We start from the raw sequence: 19,149 nt of genomic DNA on the forward strand, positions 1-19,149 counted from the left end.
CCAACAACCTTATGGGTTCATGGGAAGCCACAGGCCCCCATTCCTGGTTTACACACTCTCAGTCTCTGAATGCAGCCACTCTTCCAAAGAACTTTGACATATGGCAAACTAAATCTATCTGGCAGTTTACTTTGTGTTACAAGTGAAAGCTTCATTAAACACTGCACTGTATGAGTATAGATAACCTTTTAAAATCACCAGTTTCAGAGTTACTCTGGCCCAAGCTATTTTACATGCAACTGTGTGTAGCAGTAGTCCAGCATTTGTTTAAAACAGCAGACGGCTGATTTACAGGGCCTTCACATGACTCAGTAAGCTGATCTACTAAGGCATCAAGGGGGCAGCATTTGGGGTGTGGCTGGAGGGGGTAGAAAAGGGATACGAATAATTGCTAAGCAAGTTGCCTTGGCCCAGGGGAATGAAACACTCACCGCTGGGCTTAAGACTCCAGTCTAGATAGGATGGTGGCACCAGGATTGTAACTGGGTTCCCGTTCTGATGCCTTTCACTACATAGCTGCTTAGGATAGAGGTAAGACTTGCAAGCAAGATGTTTCACATTTACTTTTACCAAGATGCAACTAATAGGTTGATTAAAAATAACAAACTTAATTTGTATTTTTATCACATAAAAACCCTTGAATATGTCCAAAGGTTATATGCATGGATGTTATATGCATGGATAACCAAGAAGGCAAACAGTTAACAAATCTGTGTGTCAGACTCAACAAAATCATATTGTCAGCTCCAGCTACCAACAGGCATCTATAGACCAAAAAACACAACAAAACAAGCCCCATGATAAAACCCATGAGAGAACACCTAGATAAAAATCAAACTCCATAGAATGGACAAGCTTGCCACACACAAAAAACTATGAGCTGACAAGGAAAAAAAGTCTGAACAGGCAATTAAAAGGGGGGAAAAGCACAAGGCCCAGATGGGTTTTCAATGGAGCACATTTTCAATGGGTATCTATAAGAGCTTCCTAGACAGCATTATAGAACCATTCAGACAAAGGTTCCTGGACGCCATTCAAAACAAAGACTGCATTATAGTAATTAGCAGAAAATGGAATGCTTAATTAACTGGGAAAGAGCCTACACTTTGCTCATCATACAGCCCTATCAACTGATCTATTTGGATGCCAAGAAAATAGCTAAGGCCTTGGAGCTAAGACTGGAAAGATTTTTTCTTCAAATTAATAAACCAAAGCCAAACTGATTTGATCCAAGAGGTTGCTGTTTCCTAGTCACCCTTAGGATGCACTGAAGTTTCTCAAATCTATTTAAAAAATAGCCTGTTCAATAATGTATCAGGATTGAGAGTTGGAACTTAATGTACTCAAGAGAGGATACAACATACACAGATGAACAGCAGGGTATTGTGTAAATAGGCCTTTTTGATTAATAAAGTGGCTTTAGGCTGCTCCCATCTGGGTTCTAACAATAGAGTAGACATCCACATATGAAAAACCTGCACTGGGACAAACGGGGACATAGTATATTCTAAAGCATATTTCTAAAGCCCAGTTTCTAATGTTAACATCTGAAGCAGGGACTGTCTCATTGCAGGAAGATCATTACGGATAAGCAAGCAAACCCCTGCTTTGGATGCTACATTACAACCACAGACACCAAACAGTTTGTGAGTCATACTTCTTAAATCCCTGTTTCCTCAGTGTCTGAATCGGCTTAGTGATTACTCAACATGCTCCCCCAAAGAAGTTTTTCCTTATGAAAATACTGTACAAATATATTTAAGAAAAGCAGCACACTTCTAAATGTTAGCTTAATTTGCTAAGAAGATAAAATAAAAAAGCATAATATTACAACAGGAAGCAGTGGAATAGAGCAGCTATAAGAACATTACTTTTCACATAAGCAAGTAATATACAATTTTGGAACTGATTGCTTGGTTGGCAAATTAAGTCACATGTGGTTTTCTTCTTAATGGATTGGATAAATAATTTGTACAATGCTATTTTTAAAAATGCCGCATACAGAGAAAAGTATTTGCTTCAAAAGCTTCAAATTTGGAAACCTTACAATTCACCACCTACAAGTCAATATCACTAACAGCTGTAGCAGAATCTCCTTGGCTCTTGCATTGCTTTACGCAAAAAGATTTTGCAACTACTAATAGTCTTTTACACAGCACTTCAGGTTGAAAATGCTTTACAGTCTTCATGATTGTCCTTCAAAATATCTCTGTCACTATTATTTCCATATTAAAGATGGGTAACCATATCTGAGAAGCAGGGACTTGCCCAAGGGTGCCCAATCTATAAATTGTAAAGATAAGACATAATTTTGCCCTATAAACCCTTAAACAGCCTAAAACCAGTATACTTTAAGAACTGCTACATTCAATAGGAGTCTGCCCAAACTCTGAAATCAGCACTGTATGCCAAAGAATCCTATTCAGGTGCATGCAAAGATAGTTGCTTCTCAGTTTGCTTTTCCCCATCAGCAGCAGCTCTCCACTAGGTTGAAAGTAACATGTCAAGTGATTTATAGGGCTGCTATTAAAAGGGAGAAATGGAGGAGGGAAAAAAGAATAAAATCAGAAGCCCTGCTGACCAAGGAACATTCAGAAGTCTTTTTTTTACTCCTTATTATATTTCTGCCTATTGTTTTTCATTTTGTCAACAAACAAAAAGCACATCAGGAATGTCAAAAGGTTATGTCGTTTGCTAAGAGAGCACTAAGTCCCTCTGTTTCAATAAATGCATAATTTACTGTGCATAATTTTGCATTAAGCATAGAACATTAATTTTCCAACAAATGGAAAACAATCAACATCTTGGACTTGTTTGCCTCCTTAACTAGAAGTGTTCTCATCCTCTTGTTTGAGTTAGCTTTCTATGATTCTACCTCTATGAAATTAGCAATTAAATCTACAGTGAGTCAACTTGTTTTAAATGCTATTCTGAGATACAGGAAGCTGCCTTATACAGAGTCAGATTGGGCCATCTAACTCAGCATGGTCTATCAGCTGGCAGCATCTCAACTAGGGATTCCGTCAAGTGTCTTTTCCAGTCCTACCTGCAGAAGGCAGAGAATTGACTTGGGGCTTTCTGCATCCAAAACTGATATACATAAGCTATAAATATATATATACTTTTATAAACTTTTCATATTGATAAAGAGTACCATAAAAAATACAAGTGGAAGCTCAAATACTAACAGATTTGTTGTTGTTGTTATTTGATTTATATCCCGCCCTTCCTCCAAGCAGGAGCCCAGGGCGGCACCTTATTTTATTGTTGCACCTTAGCCTCTCATAGATGACTGTCCCACTTCATCAGGTGCAAGAAGCTATACATATGTCAAAGTGAGTTTTAGTCCATGAAAATTTATTCCCATTTTGGAAGTTTCAATTGATGCAGATTGTGACAGCTAGATTAACAGCTGCAGGGAGCACACAAAACAAGTTCTGTAGGAGCTTCACTGCTTGCTTATTCATTTTCAGGCTAAATGCAAGGTTCTGGTGCTCACCTTTAAAGTCATTAAAGAGATCTGACTCCAGGGTACTTGAGAGCACTGTCTCCCTTATGTTCCATCCTTTTCATTCCTTTATGATCTAGGAATGAAAATCTGTTGAAAGTTCTATCATGCATCAGGCTGGTGGCCAATACCAAATGGTCTTTTTCACTGGTGGCCACAAAACTCTGGAATCAGTTATCAAGTTCAGTGTGAAAGGTCCAGGAGATTGGCTTTTTAAACATTCAGGAAAACCTTTTATAAGTAAGATGCTGTTTTATTTTCATTTCCCCCTTAAGCAAGATGTGGTGAAAGAAGAATTCATCTAACCCTTACAGGTCCTGCATGTTGCACATGTGTGTGCATGTGTGCACGCGCACACGCACACACACAGTGATATTCTTCCAGCACTCAAATAACTAGGAACATATAAGATCTTGCTGCATTAAACATACCTCTTGTACTGAACGAGCTGCTGGTTTATCTTGATGATTGGCCAATATTAAAAATGGCAAAGTGCATAACTGTGGATGCTGAAGCGCAGAGTGCAGTTCATTTCTAGCAATTTCCAAATCATCTTCTGAAGAGGCACTGTCTAATACAAATATTACTCCTTGGGATCCTTGGTAGTAACGACTCCAGTACTTCCTGATACTGTCAGCTCCTTCAATTATAATTTTTAAAAGAACAAAAACAAAAAAGCAAGAATGTTAACAGACTAAAACCAGCAATTAAATTAAATACTCATTTAATTAATTCCACCACTTGTATAAGTACATAGAAATAAGTGAGCTCAATTTCAGTTCTTGCTCATTTCAATATTTTAACCTATTATGCTATTAGTAAAGCATTATCAACTTGATGGGACATATTTTGGTCTGCAAAACATGGCTTATCCTCTCCATTCCTAATACCAAAATGGCTACTACTTCCTCGCTTTCATTTGGTCATTATAATTGTTACCAACATTGTGAATTTATTTATTTATTTTAAATGTGGGATATAAATATGTAAATAAAAATAGCATTTCTGTATTTGCATCTCAGTTCCTTCACCTCTCTCCAGAAGTCTAATCATAACTCCCCTCTGTCCTATTTATTGGATTTCCTTCCTGATTCACAAATATGTACAATTTTTAAATATCTTTAAGACTACCTTTAACTCTCTTCTGGCCTGGTTCCCCTGCCTCCCTTCCAGACTTACCACTATAAGTAATTCTCAGAGTTACTGCCAGAGGTTTTCACTGATCCAATACCACCAGCCACTCAAGAATCTCTTTCCAAATGTTGCCTTAACCTTCATACAACTCCTCAAAAGGCCACTTCTTCTGCAGAGTCCTTTTCCAGCACCTTCTCCTGGATTATAAACACTTCAACTAGTCTAAGGGAAACAGGAGCATCTGCTTTCTTTTGTATTCTAACTCTGTGACCATCAAAGCAGAGTCTTTCTCCTACTTTGTGTCAACCAAATGAGCAGGAGTAGTGCTGAAGGAAATAGGAAGTACTACACTGGGGACCTCATTTTAGCATGATAGATTACAAACATAAAAATTACAGAGGTCAATCCATACAAATAAGGTGACTGGTATAATTACTATACCAGTATTTTAAAGAACTTGTAAATCATCATCATCCAATAGCAGTTGATCAACCCTGACACTAAAAAGCGTAAGGCCAGAGTTTGTCTTTTTGTTTTTCCGTACAGTTTTACTTTTCCCTGAAACATCTCCAGCTTCCTGTTATAAAGATAATGAACTGACAGGACAATCCTAACTTAGAAACTCTGCCCTTATGCAACCTCTAAGCACCTTATTGGGCACTAACCCAATGTCCTCATGGAAGGCTGTCTGTGTCCAGCAAAAAAGCAGACTACAAGCCTTACATAAATTAGGTTTATTTAAAAATTACAGTAACTTTTTCTTCAATGCAGAACAAAAGAAGTCACATTTCCCAGGCAATCTTTTTCATCCACAGTTTGTGCCAGCATTTAGCATATAGCTGAGTAGCTGACTAGTTTAATCCCATGTAGTAAGACCCCCTCAAAATGTGAAATTGAAAATAAAGCTGATGGTTTTCTGCTACTCTCAAGAGATCATGCAACAGACCATTAACATGGCGACACAGAAACTCAGTCAAAGGAGTGCTCAGAAACCAATACATTGGATTTCCATGTAGGTAAATCTATTCCAATAGATTTCAAAGAAATAAGATTAAAATGTTAAACATTTGTCTTTTCTAGATACAAATACAGCAAACAACTTTTGCTTTTGGCATTATTTGCTGTGACTTTTCCATCAATCTAATATACAAGATTCCACTAGTCCCTCCTTTTCTACTTAGGATTTTCCCTTTCAGATTTCCACTTACTAAGACCTCAGTTGTTGGAGGAATTACCAGATTTTGAACCCTGTCACATCCAACACTTAAAGACACGTTTTGAACACCTTCATAGGAGATTATCAATTCAGGAATAGGTAAATACTAGTGGCAAAACAAAACCATTATTTTTCATTTTGGTTCCCAAAATGTGGCCCCAGGAGGATATGGATTTAAAAAAATAAAATTTATATTTTGACAGCACTCTTGGGTTGTTCCTTTCCTCTATCTGAGGCCGCTTAGCTGCAGAATCACTTCAGCAGTATCATCAAATGGAAAGCATTTTATCATTAGCTACTTCTAACAGTGACACTTTGTTTAAAGGGCCATGGCTATACAGTTAAACATTTTCTATCAAATATGGATATGGAGAATCAATAGTTGTGCCTCAGTATTTTATCTGAAATCTGCTTGGTAGATCTTCAATGCATCTTTCAAGTCAGTAGCCTAAGTGGTAACACTACCATCTACAATAGTTCGAACGCTCTTAGGTCTATGGGTAGCAGAAAGCCTGTCTTGGCTGGTTTCCCAAGGCTTTTATTCCCTTCATTGGGTGCACACCCTTTCAAGAACCCACATTCCCAGAAACACCTCTACCAGCATTTGTCTGGAGATTATTTTTAATGCTTTACTAGTGCTACTCCTGATCCAGTGGCAGTGGTGCAATAATCCATCTCCACACAATACACAGACTGAAACAAGTGAAAAAGCCAGTTTGCTACTTTAAGTGTATGAATAAATGATGAGAGATGTGCACTGCACGTAGAAATGCACACAGGTTAGTGATATCCATTTATTTCAATGGATCTACTGTTAGTAGGACTAACATTGGATGCCACCTACAGGGGCTGACTAAAGACTCCTCTACACTACCCATCCTATTTTGCTGGAGAAGGAATTGGCAACATAGCAGAACATCTTGTGAGTCTTTGTGCTCCTTTAAAGTTGCCCCACTGCTCAGCTTATGTTTACTGTCAGTTAATTGCATTCTCAAGGTTTCAGATAAGAAAAAATGCAGTCCATACTACCAAGTTTCATACAGCCTAATATTTTCCCCAAAGTGCTGTGCTTTTGTTTAGATTATTACTCATGAGTACTGATGTGCTGGCCATACACCCCTTTCACCTGCATTGGATTAGTTTTGAAATAATACTAGCCTCCCCAAACCACTAAGAAATGGCTCATCTTATTTCTGAACAAATCTAAATTTGGTCCTGCTAACAGCCATTACCCATCTCATCTGAGCTGCCTTTTGCAGCTGCAGATTGAGGGCCAGGCCTGCAAGTAAATGACACCCATCTCTCTTACAACTCAAGAGAGCCTCCTTGGAAGTACATTTAAATTATTCTCTGGCCCAGATTTTTATTTGAGATTAATTTTGGGGCTACATGTAGAGACTTTGAAGCGAGCATTATGAGCCTCCAAAATTTGTATCCAGGCCTGGATACAGCAAGCTTCGCTGGCATCTCCACTCAGAAGTATTGAGTGCTTTCGCCCCACATGCCCTGGGAGTGCAGTTGGGGTAAATTTTAACCAAGAAAACAAGGAGACATCTCCATTAGCTGTTATGGCTTCCTCTCCCCACCACCCTCTGGAGACAGAGAGCACATATGGCTCTACTTTTGTATTGTTGTTTTAATGGACTCGGATTATTATACATTTTAATTCTGGATGTTTATTTTAATGTTTTGATGAAATTGTTTTATTGTGTATTTTAATTAAGTGTGATTTTATAATTGGTTTTACACTTGTAAATCACTTAGAAGCCTACTTAGCAATGAAACCATTTATACATAATCAATGTTTCAGTTGCTCCTGTCATTTTGTAAAATCTAATCTTGTTAAACTTCCCTTTTTTCTCCATGCTAATATATTTCCTGCAGTAATACCTTATTTCAAGAATTCAACTCCACACACCAAATAATTCACACCAATTCAATTATATCATCATAATCACATTTATATCCCACCTTTTCTCTGAGGAGCTCAAGGTGGTGCATATAGCTCTCCTCCCTCTCCATTTTATCCTCACAACAACCCTGTGAGATAGGTTAGGCTGACAGGCTATGATTTGTCCAAGGTCATCCAGCAAGCTTCATGGCTGAGTGAGAATCTGAACCCTGGACTCTTAGGTTAATCCTACGCTCCACCCAAAACACCACACTGGCTCTCATTGGACATGTAGCTACCTACAAAAATAATTTCCTAATTATTTATTATCATTTTGAGAGAGAGAGAGAGAGAGAGAGATGGGAAGCTAACAGTAAGACATTCAGTTGATTAATAGTGTTATACCTCCAAGTTCTTTTACATTCAAGATGGCATTCTGGAATGGCACCGCTTTTATGCTAAAACCTGAAATTAGAAATAAATAAATAAAAGTTAGTAGTTTGTGCAGTGGAGAGACTGTTCAAAGCAATACATTTGTTAATAGTAGTAGGACTTTTCTCTGGTTTGAGCTTTCAGCATCTTGTAAACTTAAAGTATCTGGGCAAAGTTTCAAATGTTATCTTCTCACTAATCCCTTCCCTAATCCCAGGCCCTTCCCTTTCCTCCATTCCTCTGAGATCCATTTTGCTGCCAAAAATATTTAGAATTACTTAAAAACATGAATCATAGAAGCAGAATAGTTATATAAAATAAAACCATGTAACTACATTTTGTATAATTTTAACAGAAACAAGGGCATATTTTTATTATGGAAAGGGAACACAGAAGATACACTCTTCCTAATTCTGTTTTCCACATTCTGTTTCTATTTTAGGTGATTGTAAAGTTCACCCTTGCTCCATCCAGATCACAGTTACGCTAGCAATGGATTCAAACGGCTGATGGAACATTATTTCTATTTTAAATTAATTACTTTCCAACTTTGTTTATCTCTTTGCATTCTTTCAATTCATACCATGCTGTAAAATCAAATCAATCTCTCTGTAATGAGAAATTGTACAAGTTGATATCTAAATGCAAAATTCAGAACCTCCTAAATCCAGGAATGATTTAGTATTACATATTTTCATTAATACCTGGGGCACAACGCTTTTTAGGATTAAAATTGGAGGCACATTTCAGTAAACCTGAAAGATGTGAGGATGGGTGTGGCAGAAGACAAAGGAAGGGGAGGGTGCCAACCTGGAAGTTTGGGCAGCGTGGCAGTTGCAGTTCTCTAAGCAGGTACCATTTCCCACATAACTGCAGGACAACAGATGAGTAAATACTTCTTCCTTACATCCCTTTCTCCCCTTCTCCTACTAATCAGTGCCCAGGATCACAGCCAAATTATCCAGCCTATAGTGGTGCTTTCCAAATATGCTTGCATCCCATGAACTATTGTGCAGGCTACATGTAGAGACTCGTGGTGCATTCGTGATCTATCTTGAGGACAAGTTCACTACCCATATGGGAAGAGAGAGAGTAGTAATTGCTGCACAGGGGGCCTCATTGCGGGCTCTAAGTCACCTGACTGCCTCTGGGACAATTTTGACACACTTCCATAGCTGATCCTTCAGAAATCATTAACACTTCAACAGTTTTGACTGCTTATTTTATTTGTTCTGATTAATTCCTTTATTTGAAAAATTCATCCAAGTGTTATAAATCAGACCCTGAATAGCCACATCTTCTCCTGAACATAACTAGGCAGGGAAACATGACCAGTTATGATTGTTACTACCAACTGCAGCTTTTTCCTTTTTGTTCACTGCTGCGCTTTTCACACAATTAATGGCATAATAAGAACTTAGAGGTAAGACACAAAGCCTGCTTACCATCCCAGTCAATTTCTGCATAAGAATAAACCAACTCCACAGTGTATAAAATAATCCAAGTGAGCTCCATTTAGAAAGTAAATACTTGGATAGCATATACATTATTCAGTCTGCACCCCCTGCATTTGTAACCAAATCATATTATGTATGTTCACAGAAGATCTTTGAGGAAGAAATCCAATCCTTCATTGTAGAATGTTCCCCTTCTTTTCTTTGGCTAATCATGAAATGCAGGGCATATAGAGGACAGTGTCTGCAGCCTTCAATGATAGGCATTCTTAAAATTTAGCATAACAAACAAATATAACCAAATTCCTACAATAGCTACTAATAAACTGACAGATTTCATACTGAAGAAATCCTTTGATGAAATCCTATCTCAGGGTCAAACTACGCATGTCATTCATTCTTTCTTTAGAAAAAGCAGCAGTGCATGATTTGGATCAGGGCCACAGCAGAGCCTGGTCCAGGTCAACCCCAAAAACTTTGCTATATGCTGCAGAAGGGAAATCTAAAGGTTTAAGAGCTTAAGCTCTCAAGTTTCCTCCCTCACAACTAACAGCAGCTTGGGAGGGAGGGAATTAGATGAGGGCCAAAAAAGAGGGAACACCTCCACTCACATCACTAACCAAAACCAAATTACTGATTTCCTCATAGAAAAAAAAAAGATGTAGAAAGCTCCAAACACAAAACTTCCACATCATGTGTACATTGGCCATTAATATTTTAGGTTTTCCACTCACAAAGAAATAGGAAAGATGTTTTACTGAACAGCAAGTTCAAATAAAAGGTAGCTAATTTCTTTGATATGTTATTTAAGCCACATGCTGAGGAATATAAAATGATATAGCATAGGAAGCCAAAAGTGGTGGCCTCCAGAAGTTGTTGGACTCCCACCATCAGCCTGCATGGCCAGTAACTTGGGATGATGGGAGCTGTAATTCAGCAAGATCTGGAGAGCGTAATGTTGGCTATCTCTGTTAAAATATATCTGTTATATAGTGAATATCCCCTGCTTATATATTTGAACACTACAGCTTCACATATGAAGTATTATTTCTTAAACAAGCCAGGCTGCAGCTGAATAGACTGACAATCAACTAATTTCATATTATTTGCACAGAATTACAGTTCATATATTTACCCAAACAGAAGACGTTAATCATACTTTAAAAGCACACTTTGAGTCTGAAACAATTTATTCATACACCAGAATTTTGAAATATATATCTAGTTTAAGAAGGTACATAGAACATTAGTTTACCTGTTGTTGACACTATATTATCTTTGTTTTCACTGCAGAGCTGTGACAGTAGACTAGTCTTGCCAGAGCCAGTAAGACCTATGCAAACCAAGTCATACTCTGGTCGTGGTGGTGGAGGCCCTTTGCAGCAAAGTGCTCGAAAACACTGTTGGGGGAGTATAAAGAAGAAAAGATCAGTCTTAAGATTTTAATATTAATAAAAATTGCAGGGGATTTTTTTAGTGGAGAAAAACTGGTAAAGAATGAGGACAAACAAAGTTTGGTAAAATTCCAAGGGATTACTACATCTAACCAAGATTACTACAGATGAATTTGGTCTAAAGCACACCCTTCTTCTGCCATACCCTTACATCCAAAGAGTTATTAAGTGTAGCAGTTTCGGTTCCAGATGTATTATTTCAGTATGTTGCTCAGAGTTTTGGCAGATTTTTTTTCAGCCACCAATTTAGAGTACCAGGATTGGAGGGAATCACAGTAGTAGCAGCCTTTACTTGTCACGGTGGCTATGCTCTGCCCTCCATAGTCGAAGGCAGTATTGCTTCTGCATACCAGTTGCTGGAAACTTCAAAAGGGGAGAGTGCTCTTGCACTCAGGTCCTGCCTCATATGAATCTCTTCTTTATCCTAGTTGTGATTCTGTCTATTAAAAAGGAATGGGTCAAATCCCACATGGTTGACTGCCAGCATGATTCAGAACAGTGAAAGTGGATTAAAATCAGATCTTGCACTAAAACTTAAGGGGGCTATATTGGACGTCCTTCTCACGTTATCACTCAGTTCTAGAAGCAAGTCTCTGCTGAAATTAATAAAATTATGCCCTGTAACTTTGTATCTATGGCTAAATTGGTGATATTAAACACTTTGTGGAAAAGTTCAGAGAACTGTGCACAAAACCCTTGCTACTCTTCTACTGGTAGCAAGAGTAGAACAAGCACACCAGTGCAAAAGCGAAGACTCCTCCACAACAAAACAGTGGTATAGAAAAATATGGTTCCTGGTATTAATGGACAAATTAACAAAACACATTTGTGCCTATAAGAAGGGTGGCTCAGACTCATTTATAGTCTGTTGTCCATTCATTTGTGAATAATCAGCCACTGGTTAAATGTTACACATACAGTAGGGCCCCGCTTTACAGTGCTTCGCTTTACAGCATTCTGCTAATACAGCGGTTGTCAATTGCAAAAAGGCCCTGCTCCTACGACACTTGTTCTGCTTTTACGGCAGTTTTTGCTCGTCGCGCACCATTTTCGCATCATTTTCGGGCAATGCGCATGATTATCTTCAATGCGTTCCGTTTACAGCGGTTTTCGCTCGTCGCACACCATTTTCGCATCATTTTCGGGCAATGCGCACCATTATCTTCAATGCGTACCATTATCTTCAATGCGTTCCGCTTTACAGCGGTTTTCGCTTTACAGCGGGGGTCCAGAACGTAACCCACTGTATGAGTGGGGCCCTACTGTATTTATAGCCTAGGCCAGATATATTTATGGTTTAGAATCATTCTGGTATAATTAAGTACCATTACAGTGATATACTGATCCTTCCACCATGCTTCAGTTGTTAAATGTATGTTGTTTCATTTCTTACAAAAATTATATGATTTTTCACCTTTTCAATCAAAATGTATTCTAAAAAACAATGATTAATATATTAATAACAATGCAGTTATATGAGTTATTCTTCTGCAATGTCTACAAAGCTATTGATCATCTGAAAAAGGAAACCTCATTTCTTCCTATGGGACATATTACTTTGCTTTCTAAGACTATGTCCAAAAAGAGTTTTATAGATTTCAGAAGGCAAATAAATCCTTAACACATCAGGAGCAAAAAGTGGTAAGAATACTTCGAAAACCTGCTGCTACAGTTTATAGTGCTTTAGAGACAAGATTTCAAACATGAAACAAGCAGTTATATAAAGGTTGCACCTTCATACTTAACAGATCTGCACCTGTGTTTATTCAACACAAAATTTCTTAGCTTAATCGCTACAGTTGATTTGTTATTGTAGTTAGACTCAGACAGTAAATATAGCTATGGGACAATAAACTGCATTTTTGAAAACGCCTCAACTTGTCACCTAGATTCACAGAAGTGAACTCAGGGATTGTATAGAACTAAATTCTATTCAGACTCAACCCACTGAAATTAATGGACCTCAAGTGGTCTACTCTTTACCATGACTATATTGGTTACAATCTTGGGGGGGGGGATATCCCATAAAAAAACCACAGCTATATGCAGTACAACTCACTTCTGTAACTTAAGAAGTATTTGTAAACTGGGAACAATTTGATCTCCAGGCAGGGGCAAGTGAAATCAAATTAACGAAGGACTGGTTTGGAAATGATGCCACTCAGCAAGTGTTACACCTCCGTAAGCTAAACAATTAACAAATGAAGTTTTCTTTCTAATGTCCTGATTTGTGGCTATTTTATTTTGTAGAAGTAAATTCCACTTTTTGGAAAGCTACAGAAAAGGACAACCAAAATGATCAAAAGGCTGAAAAAACTCCCTACAAGGAAAAGTTACAGTGCTTGGGGATTTTGGGGGTGAATAAAGGGTGTAATGACAGAAGTGTATAACGTTACACATTATTTGATTTATAGCCTGCCCTTCCTCCCAGGAGGAGCCCAGGGTGGCAAACAAAAGCGCTAAAAACACATCAAAACATCATAAAAACAGACCTTAAAATACACCAAAACAAAACAACTTTAAAAACATTTTTAAAAAAGCTTTAAGAACATATTTTTTAAAGGGTTAAAAAATATTGTTTTTTTTTTAAAAAAAAAATAAAAATCGATTCCAACACAGACGCAGACTGGGATAGGTCTCAACTTAAAAGTCTTGTTGAAAGAGGAAAGTCTTCAAAAGGCGCCAAAAAGATAATAGAGATGGTGCCTGACTAATATTTAAGTGGAGGGAATTCCAAAGGGTAGGTGTCATCACACGAAAGGTCCGTTTCCTATGTTGTGCAGAACGGACCTCCTGATAAGATGGTATCTGCAGGAGGCCCTCACCTGCAGAGCGCAGTGATCAACTGGGTATATAAGGGGTAAGACGGTCTTTCAGGTATCCTGGTCCCGAGCTGTATAGGGCTTTGTACACCAAAACTAGAACCCTGAACTTGGCCTGGTAGCAAATGGGCAGCCAGTGCAATTCTTTCAGCAGCGGAGTGACATCTTGGCAATACCCTGCCCCAGTGAGCAGTCTCACTGCCACATTTTGCACTAGTTGCAGCTTCCAGACCAACCTCAAGGGTAGACCCACAGAGAGTGCATTACAATAATCCAGCCTGGAGGTTACCAGTGCGTGGACAACAGTAGTCAGGCTAGCTCGGGCCAGAAAAGGCTGCAACTGTCTTACCAGCTGAAGCTGGTAAAAGGCACTCCTAGTCACGGAAGTCACCTGGGCCTCTAGTGACAAAGATGGATCCAGGAGTACCCCCAGACTACAGACCTGCTCTTCCAGAGGGTGTAGGATCCCACCCAAAGCAGGCAACTGACCAATTATCCGAACTCAGGAACCACCAACCAACAGTGCCTCCGTCTTGCTAGGATTCAGACTCAGTTTATTGGCCCTCATCCAGCCCACCACCAAGTCCAGGCAGTGGTCCAGGGCGTGCACGGCCTCTCCTGATTCAGATGTTATGGAGAAATAGAGCTGGGTATCATCAGCATACTGCTGACACGTCACCCCAAAGCTCCTGATAACCGCTCCCAAAGGCTTCATGTAGATGTTAAACAGCATGGGGGACAAGATGGTACCCTGTGGCAACCCACAGCACAGCTGCCAGGGGGCTGAAAGACAGTCACCCTATGCTATTCTCTGAGAATGACCTTGGAGATAAGATCAGAACCACAGTAAAACAGTGCCTCCAATACCCAGCTCACCAAGTTGGCCCGGAGAACACCATGGTCAATGGCATCAAAAGCCGCTGAGAGATCAAGTAGGAATAACAGGGTCGCACTCCCCCTGTCCTTCTCCCGATAAAGGTTATCCACCAGGGCGACCAAGGCCGATTCAGTCCCATAACCAGGGCTGAACCCAGACTGGAGTGGGTCAAGATAATCTGTTTAATCCAAGAGTACTTGCAACTTATGCACTACAGCCCTCTCAATCGCCTCCCCTAAAAAGGGACTTCCTCCCCAATAATAATAGACCTAAAAGTCATCCAATGAAGCTGAATGATGCACGATTCAAGGCAGACAGAAGGAAGTACTTCTTCATAGAGCACATAGTTGAGCTATGGTCTTCACTATCATAAGATGTATTGATCTCTGCCAATTTAAGATAGCTTTAAATGGGGATTAGACAAATTCATGCAGAATAAGGCTGTCAAGGGCTTCCAGTGATGATCGCTACATTATGACCAGCAGTATGACAGGCAGTATGCCTTGGAATACCAGTTGCTGGGGAGCACAAGCAGCAGAAGGCTATAGCACTCATGTCCTGATTGCAGGCTTCCCATAAACATTCTGTGGAAACAGAATGCTGGGTTAGATGGGCCTTTGGTCTGGGCCAGCAGTAATTAATCTGGATAAATGAAACATATATTATTTATTTTTATTCCTCAAACTATTTGCCAAAAGTGTGTTATAGGCAGCATACAATGGGCTCAACCCCCCGACACACACACAGAGATGTGGCAGGCTTATTAAGAACATAAGAAGAGCCTGCTGCATCAGGCCAGTGGCCCATCTAGTCCAGCATCCTGTTCTCACAGTGGCCAACCAGGTGCCTGGGGGAAGCCCACAAGCAGGACCCGAGTACAAGAACACTCTCCCCTCCTGAGGCTTCCGGCAACTGGTTTTCAGAAGCATGCTGCCTCTGACTAGGGTGGCAGAGCACAGCCATCACGGCTAGTAGCCATTGATAGCCCTGTTCTCCATGAATTTGTCTAATTTTCTTTTAAAGCCATCCAAGCTGGTGGCTATTACTGCGTCTTGTGGAAGCAAATTCCATAGTTTAACTATGCGCTGAGTAAAGAAGTACTTCCTTTTGTCTGTCCTGAATCTTCCAACATTCAGCTTCTTTGAATGTCCATGAGTTCTAGTATTATGAGAGAGGGAGAAGAACTTTTCTCTATCCACTTTCTCAATGCCATGCATAATTTTATACACTTCTATCATGTCTCCTCTGACCCGCCTTTTCTCTAAACTAAAAAGCCCCAAATGCTGCAACCTTTCCTCATAAGGGAGTCGCTCCATCCCCTTGATCATTCTGGTTGCCCTCTTCTGAACCTTTTCCAACTCTAGAATATCCTTTTTGAGATGAGGCGACCAGAACTGTACACAGTATTCCAAATGTGGTCGCACCATAGATTTATACAACGGCATTATGATATCGGCTGTTTTATTTTCAATACCTTTCCTAATTATCCCTAGCATGGAATTTGCCTTTTTCACAGCTGCCGCACACTGGGTCGACATTTTCATTGTGCTGTCCACTACAACCCCGAGGTCTCTCTCCTGGTCAGTCACCGCCAGTTCAGACCCCATGAGCGTATATGTGAAATTAAGATTTTTTGCTCCAATATGCATAATTTTACACTTGTTTATATTGAATTGCATTTGCCATTTTTCCGCCCATTCACTCAGTTTGGAGAGGTCTTTTTGGAGCTCTTCGCAATCCCTTTTTGTTTTAACAACCCTGAACAATTTAGTGTCGTCAGCAAATTTGGCCACTTCACTGCTCACTCCTAATTCTATTTTTTTTTTTTTACAATAATTTTTATTCAGATTTTCATAAAACATACAAAACAAAACCATAAAACATTCAAAGACAAAAAACAAAATCAAAAATAGTTAGACAAAAAAAAATAAAAAGTAAAATATTGACTTCCCATTTGTCACAGATCAAATCAGTTATAGGTCTACAATGTATAACAATCCTGTCTCTTAAATCATATTATAAAATCACTTTCCTCCAGTAGTTATCTTACTTAATCATCAAATCTCATAAACATTACTTTATTCTTTCCACAAAAAGTCAAAGAGAGGTTTCAATTCTTTAAGAAATATATCTATCAATTTTTCTCCAGAAAAGCATGTCGATTAATCCATCTCATTAATAATTATAATAATCTTATTGTCATAACCATAGTCAAAATAAACATTTCGATTAATCCATCTCATCAGAATCTGTTAGGTTCAATAATTTCAATAGCCATTATTCTATTATCCCTATTAGTTCCATCTTCCATCTTCCATCTTCAATAGTCTTGTTAAGTCCAGTAATTTCAGTGTCCAATCTTCCATTATCAGTATTCCGTAATAATCTCGCTGTCATAACCATAGAAATATTAACTTCCCATTTGTCACAGATCAAATCAGTTATAGGTCTACAATGTATAACAATCCTGTCTCTTAAATCATATTATAAAATCACTTTCCTCCAGTAGTTATCTTACTTAATCATCAAATCTCATAAACATTACTTTATTCTTTCCACAAAAAGTCAAAGAGAGGTTTCAATTCTTTAAGAAATATATCTATCAATTTTTCTCCAGATAAGCATGTCGATTAATCCATCTCATTAATAATTATAATAATCTTATTGTCATAACCATAGTCAAAATAAACATTTCGATTAATCCATCTCATCAGAATCTGTTAGGTTCAATAATTTCAATAGCCATTATTCTATTATCCCTATTAGTTCCATCTTCCATCTTCCATCTTCAATAGTCTTGTTAACTCCAGTAATTTCAGTGTCCAATCTTCCATTATCAGTATTCCGTAATAATCTTGCTGTCATAACCATAGTCATATAGTAAGAGTCTAATGGGAATTTCCTCTATCCCAAATATTTTCTTGCCATCCATTCTGAATAGGTTGCTGGAATACTGCAGTAAAATCATATCTCTGTTCTTTTTTACAAAATGTACTGGCTCATCTCTTGAAAGTTTTTCCCTTGTCACATGGCTGCAGTTAATTCCATAGGTTTTCTCTATATTAGGCTCCATCACATCATTCCAGTCCAGAAGATTGTCCATGCCATTGATAACTTTATCTCTAATATCTTCATTAATTTCTTCAGAGATAACATTGAATTCCAAACAGTAGATTTTATTTCTAAAATCCATAAATTCCAAATCTTTTTCCTGTTCCACGTTTGTTCCAGGCTCCAGGGTCTCCTCTCTCACAGGGACCCCTATTTCTTTAAACTCCTGGATCATTTTGCACAATTCAATTTTCAGCTCCTTACAACCCTGTCGCAGGGTTCGTTTCGTTATCTCAATCTCATCCATTATTTTCTGAAACCTAGTTACTTCCAGATTCTCAGCCACTTTCTTGATTGCCATTTTAAAAGAAAAATATAAGAGAACCACTTCTTATTTCAGCAACAATTGGGTTAATACTCCAAACTTGATGACATCACAGTATAAACAGAGCAGCCAGCCTTATCTCACTATGCTTAGGAAAACAAAATGTAGTTCCCAGGATCGAAACAATTAATGGCGTCGTCAGGAAACAGATTCGTCAAAATAAAATAAACCAAAAAGAGAGTAGTCTCAGACAATATAATATTCTTCAGAATAGAAATCAGGAATAGAAATCTCTCTTCTGTGTATATCTTTAGAATGCAAATCCAGGACAGCTTTTTGCAACAAAAACAGAGATAAGCTGTTAATTAGTGCATAGCAGAGAAGAGTTATAGCTCACCGAAAAGATGTCCAAAGCCGATCAATCTGGCAAATCTCCTTTTACTGCAACAGTTTAAGTCAAGTAAAAAAATATAGAAAGAAGGGTGCTTGCCTGTTAGTCCGTTCTCTCTCTAAAGAAAAGATGAACGTGTCGCTTTATCAGATAGAGCTTGTTGAAAATCCGTCCTTCTTTGTCGGCTGGACCTCGTCTCATAAATCAATGAAATCTAGTCCTCCCAACAAAAATAGGCTTTGAGGTTAATCTCTTCGTTTCTCCCTGCCCGGGAGAAGTTTCATCAGTCAAAAAAAAAAAAGTTTTGACTGATTTATATCTGAATAAGCTTCTTTTGCGGCGGGAGCCCGTCCCAAAAGCAGGCACAGGCTAAGTCACCCTTCCCGGAAGTCCTGCTCACTCCTAATTCTAGGTCATTAATGAACAAGTTGAAAAGTACAGGTCCCAATACCGATCCTTGAGGGACTCCACTTTCTACAGCCCTCCATTGGGAGAACTGTCCATTTATCCCTACTCTCTGCTTTCTGCTTCTTAACCAATTCCTTATCCACAGGAGGACCTCTCCTCTTATTCCATGACTGCTAAACTTCCTCA

The 19,149-nt window shown here is 38.7% G+C and overlaps 1 protein-coding gene across 2 annotated transcripts in view; it reads right to left on the reverse strand.

Annotated features, from left to right (window-relative positions):
* Positions 1–19,149, reverse strand: part of ARL15 (ADP ribosylation factor like GTPase 15) — a 266,297-nt gene that overhangs the window by 127,678 nt on the left and 119,470 nt on the right. For both annotated transcript variants that reach the window (XM_061617872.1, XM_061617882.1), the window contains exons 2-4: positions 10,891–11,035; positions 8,155–8,214; positions 3,940–4,148 (exon numbers count right to left, since the gene is read on the reverse strand). In XM_061617872.1, the coding sequence (XP_061473856.1) occupies positions 3,940–4,148; positions 8,155–8,214; positions 10,891–11,035 (414 nt within the window). The remainder of the gene's footprint in view (positions 1–3,939; positions 4,149–8,154; positions 8,215–10,890; positions 11,036–19,149) is intronic.

The sequence above is a fragment of the Rhineura floridana genome, chromosome 1 (genome assembly GCF_030035675.1).
Source record: "Rhineura floridana isolate rRhiFlo1 chromosome 1, rRhiFlo1.hap2, whole genome shotgun sequence".
Classification (NCBI taxonomy): Eukaryota; Metazoa; Chordata; class Lepidosauria; order Squamata; family Rhineuridae; genus Rhineura; species Rhineura floridana.